Below are 12,054 nucleotides of genomic sequence, written 5' to 3' on the forward strand. Positions count from 1 at the left end.
CATTTCCTTACTGCCCATTATATTTTCTCCTGTCTCTGCCTCTAATGGGCCCACGTTTACTTTCACTAATCTCTTCCTATTTACATATCTATGGAAACATTTACAATCTGTTTTTATGTCTCTTGCTAATTTACTCTCATATTCTTTTTTCTCTTTGCTTATCAATTTCTTGGTCCTCCTTTGCTGAATTCCAAAATCCTCCCAATCCTCAGGCTTACAACAGTTTTTGACAACGTTATAAGCCTCTTGCTTTGATTTATTACTATCTTTAACTTCTCGTTAGCCACAGTTGGACCACTTTTTCTGTGGGATTTTTGTGCCTTAATATTTGTTGTAAATTATGTATTAATTCTTTAAATGTTAGCCATTGCTTGTCTACCATTGTACCTTTTAATGTAGTTTCCCAATCTACCTTAGGCACTTGCCCCTCATACCTACGTAGTTTGCTTTGTTTAGAATTAAGACCCAAGTTTCGGACTTAACTAAATCACTTTCAAACTCAATATAAAATTCTATCATATTTTGGTCACTCTTCCCTAAAGACCCCTTTACTACAAGGTTAATAACTATCTTGTACGCATTCCATGAACTCATCCTCCACACTATTACTGCAAATTTGGTTTGCCCAGTCTACATGTAGATTAAAGTCCCCCATGATTACTGTATTACCTTTGTTACACATGCCTCTAATTTCCTGATTTATACTCTGACTTACATTACAAATACTGTTTGGGGGCCAATAAAACAACTTCCACCAATGTTTTCTGCCCCTTGCGGTTTCTTAGCTCTACCCAAACAGATATGCTAAATGTTACAACAGTTTAAGTGTTAACACTTTTTGGACACAAATTAAGTTGAACTAATTCATCATATAAATTAATGTCTAAATTTTACAGATTAAACAGTATTTTCATCATCAAATAATATACATATGGGAGAACTCAGGTAAATTCTTCTCAGATTGTTCATTCTATTATTTGTCCCATTGAGAAATATCAAAACATGAGTAGCAATCAATAGGTCCTTTGTTCTTTTTTAATTTTGCCAAGTACTTTGTACTCTTCTCCCCTTATTTTATACATTATAAAATGGCACAACAACAGTATGTATCCAGGGTCAAAGTAAGAACAAACACATCCCAAAATTGACCCTGGTGATTGCTTGAAACACAATGGCCTAGAAATTCGGTGGAGGCCCAAACGGGGCGACAAGCTCGCCTGGGTGCTGGAATTACCGCTGCGATCGGAGCAGTTGCGACCACCGGAAATTCAGCTTGAACTCCCCAAGAGACACTCGGGGCACTGCTCGAGGCGCCCCGCGTCCCTCTTAGGGCGCTGAAACTGAATATCACAGCGCAAAGTGCCGCAGCGGCGCGCTGTGGTACTGCAGGTCTTCCTCCGCTTCTTAAGGGGGAGGGGCCTGCACCAGCGCGATGAGCGATCGCGAGTGCCGGCAAAAGAGCCCGGCACCGAGGAGAAGTGCCGGGCACTCGGGACACAGCCAGCACTGCCCGAGGAGGGGATCAGGAGGCCGGGGACGAAGGTGCTGGCAGGCGGCCACTGGAAAAAATGGCCGCCCCGAACCTCCACCTTAATTTGCGCCACTGCCGCCACGGGTAGGCCCCATGAACCGGGCGTGATTTGCGAACGGCGCTACAGAGGCGGGCGCTACCAAATATCGCGATCGGGGCGGTAGCGGGGCGCTGCACACACCAATGACGTCATCAGTGGCGGCACAGCGCTACAGGCTAACGCCGCCATTAGCGCCCCGCTAAATATTGCGGGAGGCGCAGCCAGTGGCGTTAAAGCCACTGAGTGCCCTCTTTAGGCGCTAACTGGTGGCGCAGCCCACTGAATTTCTAGGCCAATGTCTTGTGAATTTGTGTTAGAATTACAGCCACTACTTTCCCCTGGATTTCTTGTTTTGCACTCTTACCCAACAGCTAGACTTTCACCCCTTATCATCTTGAGGAAACACAGAACTCAACAACAGTTCAAGATGAGGAAAAGAAATTGATAATGGTTACATTCTTTACACGAAGTTGATATATTCATATGGGGAAGGGGTGGTCTAAAAGCAGGAAAACACCATGGCTTCATTGACTTTTGGGAGGGGGGGGGGAGGGGAGGACTGGAAAGGGTTGGCCATGTGACAATCAAATGTACAAGTTGCAAGTACCATATATTCCTTTTAAGACACTACCGGCTATTCCATCAAGAAATGCGGGGGAATACAAATTAAGCACATGCTAGGCCAAACCTACCATGAGCTATCCAAATATGATAACATGAATCAACCTAATTGAGAAAAGTGAAAAATGAAATTGAACATATTCCAAAGAACTTCCTTTATCTCACTACTTTTAATACAAGCTTCTGGCTCAGAGGCGAAAGCACTACCAAATAACCCAGTTGCCAGTCTCTAGTAGAGAAGGTTGTGGGTTCAAGCCCCACTCTAGACTAGACCACATACACAAGGCTAACACTTCAGTGCCGCATTGAGGAAGAGATACATTGTTGGCTGTGCTGTCTTTCAGATGAGATGCTAAACTGAGCTCCAGTCTCCAGGTGCATGTAAAAGATTCCATGACATTGGCCCAGAAATTAGGATCGGGGGCTTGCCGTGCGTGCAAGCCCCCGATGTGCACTTACCCGGCGCGCTGACAGCTGAAGCCTGGTACTGCTTGGAATTCCTGTCACTGGCCCGGTTCAGATGTCGGCGCGCTGTGCTTGCCTGATCCAGCGGCGTAGTTAGTGCGATGTGCCGGCTGGGATCAGGTGAGCACTGGGCAGCCAACCAGGGGAGGGGAAACTTAATTCACGAGTTTGATAGTAAGAACTGTCAAACTCATGAAAAGTACGGGCGCCCAAAACACTACTTAAACTTTAAATAAAATTTTAAAAAACATCCCACTAATTAAATGAACTATAAATAATTTAAAAAACTATTTTAAACAATTAATCACATTTTTGAAAAAAATAATGTTTTAAGAAATCGGGTCTAAAAATAAACTTACCTTACTGTAAAGTCCTTAAAAACAATAAAGCTGTGGAAAAAATGTTATAATTTTAAATAATAGACCACTTACCTTAAAGAATCAAGTCCTTACGCCTCCTTTTTACATTTCTAAAAAGTTCAGGCACTTACACACGGGCAAACCTGTCAAAAAGAAGGAAGTTCAATGCGTGCGCGCAGAGTCCTGCGTGCACGCGTTGGACCTCTGAACCCCTTGGAGGAAATGCCGGTTTCCCGCGCATGCACTGTGCATGCTGAAATCCGGCACTTCCAACGGGCCCACGCGCGAGTATCACGCGTTGGGACCGGAATTACTGGGCCATTATTCAAAGAAGAGCAAGAACTTCTCCCAATGTCCTAGCCAACATTCGTACTTCAACCAACACCAGCAAATAAATCAGATTATCTGGTTATTCATTCATTTGCTGATTATGGAACCTCATTGTGCACAATCTGTTGCATAGCAAACTTCAAAAGGTTAACCTATTTGTTGTAAAGAGTTTTGGGAACTCTAAGGATGTGATGTGAAAGGTGTTTTTCTTCACACATGGATTTTGCTTGCCCACTGGCTGTGCTTTAATTAGATGCGTGTTTCAGGATGTTATTAACCTAGTGGAGGAACCAGAATCATTCAGCACTATGTGAGCACATACAACAGGAAGCACACTTGCACTTTCATTTCAAAAAGTGAGTTGTTGCCCTGGGCAGACAGATCAGATATATTACTAGCACATCTTGCCATGGCATTGTACACAGTGAGTCAGAAGATACACTCTTGTGTCATCCTTGTGACGACATAAATAGTTGTCCCATGGCAGATTTTGTAGTGCAACTCACAGAAGAACTTAAAAAGCACAAAAAAGCCTCTTTAAAATTACTGAGGTTAAAAGCAGGCTCTTAAATTTACTATGGCACTGAAAGAGTTAATATAGTGTGTGCATGTGCTAAGCGCCTGCCAAGTATTCAGCTTCCTATAGCTGACAAAAACATTTATTTTTAAATATAAATTAACAGCACTTGACTGAAGTCATAAGCTGACATGGCACTGTAGTAAACTGTAAAAATAAGCATATTCTATTGGTCTTTTCTACAGATTTGAGTTAGTTGTTACAAGACTTGTCAGTATTTTAAATGTAGTCATTGTTAAATTGTGGGTTTCTCTTGCTTCAGGCATCAAGTTGTTGCAGGGTTTTGGTTTCATCTACTGCACTGTATGTTCTGGACTTTGCAAATGTAATGAAAATTATAAGACACTGAACACATAGAAAAAAAAGTGTTAATAAGCTCAAAACAAATTTTATTTTGAAATGACTGGCAGCAAGCACAAACATCCAATATCTGTCCCAGCTGCCAGAGAGACACATTTCTGTTCATATTCAGCTATGGCAAAAGAGAAATGCTCTTCTACTGTTTGCCGTTAGGAAAAAGTTTCCATAAATATAAATGTAGAAACCTGCTTTGTATTTGCACTGATATTACTAGCACATCTCCCCATGGCATTGTACACAGTGAGTCATGCAACATGTGGTGAACAGGAGAAAATATGCCCCATGAATATTGTAGAGGGAAATATTTTTACATTTGTTGGCAGAGGCTTTGCCTTCAAATTATGAGCCAAAAGCTACATTTTGTGTGGTGACATTTCTTCAGTGACATCTTGGGAGGGAACTTCAACATGGTTCTGCCAATCTGCTGCTGTAACTTCTGCAGAAGATCATCAGAAAACCTGGAGATCAGGAGAACTGCCACCGAAATTCCATGCACATGAATTGGGAGTGCTGCACACAATATATTTTCCCCAACCCATTACTTGGCACACTGGACACCCAGTGTCTGTAGTAAGCATTTTCAGATCAGCTAGACCCCAGGTTAGATGCAGGAACTGAAAGAAATCAGTATTTGTAGGGAAATGGTGTTAGGGAAATTGACGGGATTGAAGGCCGATAAATCCCCAGGGCCTGATAATCTACATCCTAGGGTACTTAAGGAAGTGGCCCTAGAAATAGTAGATGCATTGCTGATCATCTTCCAACATTTGATGGAATCTGGAACAGTACCCATGGATTGGAGGGTAGCTAATGTTACCCCACTATTCAAAAAGGTGGTAGAGAGAAAACGGGGAATTACAGACCGGTAAGCCTAACATCGGTAGTGGGGAAAATGCTAGAGTCCATTATAAAAGATGTAATAGCAGAGCACTTGGAAAATAGTGACAGGATCGGACAAAGTCAACATGGATTTACAAAAGGTAAATCGTGCTTGACTAATCTATTGGAATTTTTTGAGGATGTAACTGGTAAAATAGATAAGGGAGAACCAGTGGATGTGGTGTATTTGGACTTTCAAAAAGCTTTCGATAAGGTCCCACATAAGAGATTAGCATGTAAAGTTAAGGCACATGGGATTGGGGGCAAGGTATTGACTTGAATAGAGAACTGGTTGGCAGACAGAAAGAAAAGAGTTGGAATAAACGGGTCTTTTTCCGAGTGGCAGGCAGTGACTAGTGGGGTACCGCAGGGATCGGTCCTTGGACCCCAGCTATTCACAATATATATTAATGATCTAGACAAGGGAACTAGATCTAATATCTCCAAGTTTGCAGATGACACAAAGCTGGGTGGGCGTGTGTGCTGTGAGGAGGATGCCGAGAAACTCCAGGATGATTTGGACAGGTTGGGTGATTGGGCAGAAGCATGGCAGATGCAATATAACGTGGATAAATGCGAGGTTATCCACTTTGGTGTCAAAAACAGGATGGCAGATTATTATCTGAATGGCAATAGATTGGGAGAAGGGGAAGTGCAACGAGACCTGGGTGTCCTTGTGCACCAGTCGCTGAAGGTAAGCATGCAGGTGCAGCAGGCGGTTAAGAAGGCAAATGGTATGTTGGCCTTCGTAGCGAGGGGGTTTGAGTACAGGAACAAGGATGTCTTGCTGCAGTTGTACAGGGCCTTGGTGAGACCACACCCTGAGTATTGTGTGCAGTTTTGGTCACCTTATCTGAGGAAGTATGTTCTTGCCATGGAGGGAGTTCAGCGAAGATTCACCAGGCTGATACCTGGGATGGCAGGAATGACGTATGAGGAGAGATTGGGTCGATTGGGCTTATACTCGCTGGAGTTTGGAAGAATGAGAGGGGATCTCATTGAAACTTATAAAATTCTGACAGGACTGGACAGACTAGATGCAGGAAGGATGTTCCCGATGGTCGGGGAGTCCAGAACCAGGGGTCACAGTCTAAGGATAAGGGGTAAGCCATTTAGGACAGAAATGAGGAGGAATTTCTTCACCCAGAGAGTGGTGAACCTGTGGAATTCTCTACCACAGAAGGCAGTAGAGGCCAATTCATTAAATATATTCAAGAAGGAGTTGGATATATTTCTTCAGGCTAAAGGGGTCAAGAGATATGGGGAGAAAGCAGGGACAGGGTACTGAATGTGGATGATCAGCCATGATCGCATTGAATGGCGGAGCAGGCTTGAGGGGCCGAATGGCCTACTCCTGCCTTCTATGTTTGTATGAATAAATCTCCCTTGACTGTAACCAATATGCCTTACTCTAGTCTAAGAACATAATGGCCTAGAAATTCAGTGGGCTGCGCCAACCGTTAGCGCCTTAAGAGGGCGCTAAGTGGGTCGGAAGCCACTGGCCACGCCTCCCGCTAAATTCAGCAGGACGCTAATGGTGGCGCTAGCCGTTAGCGTTGTGCCGCTACCGGTGACGTCATCGGTGTGCGCAGCGCCCCGCTGACGCCTTGGCCGCGATATTAGGAAGGGCCCCCTGATTTACTGCCGGACGCTATGTGCGACCGGTTCAGGGGGGCCTACCTGCGGCGGGAGAGGCGCAAATTAAAGGAGGTGCAGGGCGGCCATTTTTGTTGCTGGCCGCCTGCCAGCACCTCTCCGCGCTGCTGTCCCCGGCCTCCTGATCCCCCCACCCCTCCCCCCCGTGGAGTGCCGGCTGTGTTCCAAGAGCCTGGCACTTCTCCTCGGTGCCGGGCTCTTTTGCCGGCACTCGCGATCCTCGGGGGCCCAGCTGGGCCCCAGATCTCGCAGAACAAGGCCCCTCCCCTTTAAGTAGGGGAGGAAGGCCTGCAGTACCGCAGCGCGACGTGCTACAGCGTGTGGCGCTGTGGCACGTTGCGCTACTATATTCAGTTGCAGCGCTCCAAGGGGGATGCGGGGCGCCTCTAGTAGCGTTGCGCTTCCCTCTGGGGCGCTCCAACTGAATTTCCGGCGGGCGGCCGCGAACGCTTCCGGGTTTAGCGCCCCAAACGGGGCTATAGTGAATTTCTAGGCCAATATCTTTAAGTACTGGTGTGAATCTTCCTATTTCCCATTCTTATGGTCTCTGAGTCAAATTGTACATGACTCTGTTGTGAACTGACGACCACTGGCAAACAGGATTGAGACGGCACAATTTAATTTTTCATGGGCCTTTGCAGCCAGCAGTGAGGATTTGGATCAAGGTTCTAAAGGTGAAAGAGGATGGTTTCCACTGTCCCACCAGGTCATTCAGGTGTGATTCTGTTCTACAGTCATCCTTGTTGTAGCTTTCAAAAGATCTGGAGAATGTTATAATTTTCAATCCTGATAATTCCAAGCCCTCATAACTAAATTCAATATGAACATGCTTCACTATAAAGACACAAAATAGTTACATTGGAAGCACGGGCAAATGCTGGTGTCAGTGAGCTTGTACAAAATTGAGTGTTGAATTACTCCAAACATCTCACCTGTTGTGGGAAGCAGGTTCGTACTGCATGTTCTGTGTAGCCAAAGGATGGTCCCTCAAACACAGCTGTGGGCAACTTCAATACCTCTCTTAAGAACTGGTCAAACTTTATATACATCATTATTCCATTGGAGTCGGATATCTGTGAGAAAGTATCTGTAATACATAAGGACAGAAACTTAAGAAACAGTTGGTAGAAAAGCTGTAGTGACTGCAAGTTACCAATCTTTAATAATAGAAATATTGATGCTCGTCAGTGTTGAGTGTTAGCTCCTAATGCTTAATGCCATGAAGCAGAAACAGATTCAGGTTTAAGGCCCACGCAGCTCAATTCCCTATCAGAAGCTCATCATTGGGCAGGTGCCAATCTGAGGCTGCAGCATCAACCAGCATGGGAAGGGTGCGAATGTCACATTGCCAATCCCTCCGAGCAGCCAGCTACAGGGAATAGGCGGTGCACCCATCTTCTTGGCTGAAAGTTGTCATGGCAGGGAGAGGTCAAAAGCTGGGGATTGATTCACCATGGCACTGCCCAACAATTCACGTAGCCCTTTTAACTCAATTCTCTCCCTGCTACTCCCTATTAATTTTTTTAAATTTATGCCACAAGATTACCTCCTATTCTGTGTCCCTCAATTTTAAGCTGCATGCTCTTGTGTAAACTTTATCAAATGCCTCCTGAAAATCCATGTATTTGACATCAACTGATGCTTGTCTATCCACCACTTCAACAGACTCTTGTCGAAGGTTGTATTCACAAAACCATGCTGACTCTCTCTATTCAGCTTATACATTTCCAAGTGTTCACTTACTCTGTTCCGGATAAGATTCTAGCAATTGTTTCACGATTAACATTCAAACTGGGATACAGTTACTTGCTTTGTCCCATCCTCCTTTTTTGATCAATTATATTGGCCCTGAATTTCCGACCCCCACGGGTACGTACGAGGTGTGTACGAGCCCATAGGGGCCGTGTAAGTTCCGGTTTAGCCATGAGAAGCGCATGCGCTGAAACCCGGAACTTGCCAAAGAAAAGTGCCTCTGTGGTTGGAGAGTTGCGCTATTTGCTCAATTTCCACCCGCCTGCTTTTACCAGCGTAAGAGTTTTTAAAAAATAGAAAAATAGATTTTCTCGCTCACTTATAAATTAAAACCCCTGTCCAATAAGGTAAGTTTATATTAAGCCCTGTTCGGGGCTTCCCGCGGGTGCAAGCCCCCGACCTGCACTTACCTTGCGCGCCGGCAGTTGAGCTCTGGGCTCCCGTGGAATTCCGCTCCGGGGCCTGCTCCAACTCCCGGCGCGCTGTGCTTGCGTGTCCCAGGGGCGTAGTTAGTGCAATGCGTCCCCTGGGATCACGTGAGCCATGGGCAGCCAATCAGAGGAGGGAAAAGCCCATTCATAAGATTGACAGGAAGACCTGTCTAAACTTATGAATATACGGGCCCCAAAATAACAGTAAACCTTCAAATAAATTTAAAAACATCACACTTTTTAAATAAACTATAAATTACATTAAATAACTATTTTAAGCAATAATTTAAATTTTTGAAAAAAAATAATTTTATAAAAAAACGGGGCTAAAAATAAACTTACCTTGCTTTAAAGTATTTAAAAATAATAAACCTGCAGAAAAAATGTTTTAATTTTAATTAATTGACCATTACCTTTTAAAATGCAGGCCTTAGGCCTGGTTTTTACATTTCTAAAATCTAAAGACTTATCTTCACGGAAAAACCTGTAAAAAAAACGTAAGTTCAAAGCGCACGCGCAGACTCCCGCACGCACGCGTTCGACCTCTGAACCCCTTCGTTCAGAGGAACGGAAGTGCCGGTTTCCCGCGCATGCAAGAAACCGGCACTTCCATCGGGTCCACGCGGGAGTATCCTGTGCGTACTCACGCGTTGGGACCCGAATTTCTGGGCCATTTACGTAATTAAATGCCATTTTAATTAATTTTATATATGTAATGGTTTTTATTTATTTATTTCAGTGTGTTTGTGAATTTTTGCAGTCATCCCCATTCATACTCTTGACAGTTGCATGCAAAAAAAAATTTCTCCAATTAAATATTGGGAAGACTGAAGCCATTGTTTTCGGTCCCCACCACAAACTCCGTTCCCTAGCCACTGACTCCATCCCTCTCCCTGACATCTGTCTGAGGCTGAACCACTGTTCGAAATCTTGGTGTCATATTTGACCCTGAAATGAGCTTCCGACCACATATCCGCAGCATAACAAAGACCGCCTACAACCACCTCCGTAACATCGTTCGTCCTCACTTTTGCCTCAGCTCATCCGCTGCTGAAATCCTCATCCATGCCTTTGTTACCTCTAGACTTGACTATTCCAACATACTCCTGGCTGGCCTCCCACATTCCACCCTACGTAAACTTGAGGTCATCCAAAACTCGGCTGCCCGAGTCCTAACTCGCACCAAGTCAAGTTCGCCCATCTCCCCTGTGCTCACTGACCTACATTGGCTCCCGGTTAAGCAGCGCCTCGATTTCAAAATTCTCATCCTTGTTTCAAATCCCTCCATGGCCCCGCCCCTTCCTATCTCTGTAATCTCCATCAGCCCCACAACCCCTTGAGATATCTGCGCTCCTCTAATTCTGCCCTCTTGGGCATCCCCGTTTATATTTGCTCAACCTTTGGTGGCCGTGCCTCCTGCTGACTAGGCCTTAAGCTCTGGAATTCCCTGCCTAAAGCTCTCCGCCTCACTACCTCTCTTTAAGACGCTCCTTAAAACCTACCGCTTTGACCAAGCTTTTGGTCACCTGCCCTAATTTTTCCTTATGTGGCTTGGTGCCAAATTTTATGTCTTACAATACTCCTGTGCAGCACCTTGGGATGTTTTACTGTGTTAATGGCACTATATAAATACAAGTTGTTGTTGTCAAAAGTATGCAGGGGGATTCCATTCTTCCATTGGTTGAGCTGGCCCATGTGATCCCAGGGGCGCTTGCGAATCGCATGCGCCCCTGGGATACGTGGGCCTCTGCGCATTTCGTAGAGGAGAGGCCCAGGATCGGAAGCCTCCGTATCTCTGGGACCAGCAGGTAGGTTCATAGAATTTTTTCTGATTGGAGAGATCCACCCGCAGGAAGCCTCCGATCGGAAATTCAGGGCCATTATATTTTTCAACTTCCAGTCGTATCTCCAAATCCAGTGAGCTTTGGAAAATTTTATTTTACCCGTATTTCTTGTTAAATCCTTGAGTGGAAACCATGTGGACCTGGAGATTTGTCTGTCTTCAATCCCATTAGTTTATCCATTACAATTTTCTATTGAAATAATCAATTGATACATTCCCCTCTTTTACTAATCTCTCTTGTATTTCTGATCTTGTAACCTCCCCTTCCACTGGGAAGACTAATGACATGCTTTTTCTATATAGTAAGAGGAGACAACTTGCACTGCCAAGCCAGACACTAGGAGATGAACACCATAAATGCTTTTCAAAGGCAATGTTTCAAATAATAAGTTACAGTAACTTCAGGCATTTATTTTCCCAAGCTCCACAATGCATTTGAACAAATATCAATGGTAATATGCTTTAAACAACAATATTTTAACTTCACTGAATCTTAAAAATAACATCTTGAAATTTTTTAGCCAACTCTTAAACTGCACACATTCTAACAAATCCTTCAACGGAGAGGCCTGGAAAAGATCATCTGCCTAACCTCGCAGCCAGGGAACGGTACCTGCTGTAGGAATGATCTGAAGAAGCAAAGTCTTTTGGGGAAAAGATACAAAGGAAAAAGGAAAGCTAACATTTTAATCCATTACCCCATTCATGGAGTTTCTGTACCTTCTCTCACAATTTTAACTTACAGATTCAGTACTTATAACAAACTAAAGTGCTCAGATCAGGAATGTTCTAGGTTGGATCTCTGGTCTGTACTGAGTTAACTGGTCGTAACTAGGGTGACGGGAGAAGCACTACAAATCGGCCTCAGTGCCTCTGGGTTAGTGATGACTTGATAAGCCTCAGCGACGATGCACCTGTGGTCAAATAGCCTGCCAACTCTCAGTCAAGGCTCACAAATGAATAATGGCCAGTTGGGCTACGATAACCATGGAATCCGGCTCCAACAATGAGCCAATGCCTCCAGGAGGACAGAAAATTGGCAAGACAAACAAAAAACAAATGTTCTGGGGGGCAAGAAACTTGTTTATTACTTTATATATATTTCACTCATTTCACTTTTTCTTCAACATTAATTAATACACATTAAACATTTAAACTAGCTCCTTAAAAATAAATTAAGAGTTAAAAGAAACAAGGGAGTGCTAGAAAC

The 12,054-nt window shown here is 44.3% G+C and overlaps 1 protein-coding gene across 15 annotated transcripts in view; it reads right to left on the reverse strand.

Annotated features, from left to right (window-relative positions):
- The window catches only part of dtnba (dystrobrevin, beta a), a 694,100-nt gene that overhangs the window by 393,733 nt on the left and 288,313 nt on the right, over nt 1-12,054 (reverse strand). For all 15 annotated transcript variants that reach the window (XR_015079517.1, XM_085996923.1, XM_085996913.1 and 12 more), the window contains exon 6: nt 7,751-7,905. Coding sequence is in view for 14 of the 15 variants with exons in the window: in XM_085996923.1 (XP_085853049.1) it covers nt 7,751-7,905 (155 nt within the window). In the remaining variant the exon portion in view is untranslated. The remainder of the gene's footprint in view (nt 1-7,750; nt 7,906-12,054) is intronic.

This window comes from Somniosus microcephalus, chromosome 9, assembly GCF_052327205.1.
Source record: "Somniosus microcephalus isolate GS21.2 chromosome 9, FLI_Smic_1.0, whole genome shotgun sequence".
In the NCBI taxonomy this organism is placed as follows: Eukaryota; Metazoa; Chordata; class Chondrichthyes; order Squaliformes; family Somniosidae; genus Somniosus; species Somniosus microcephalus.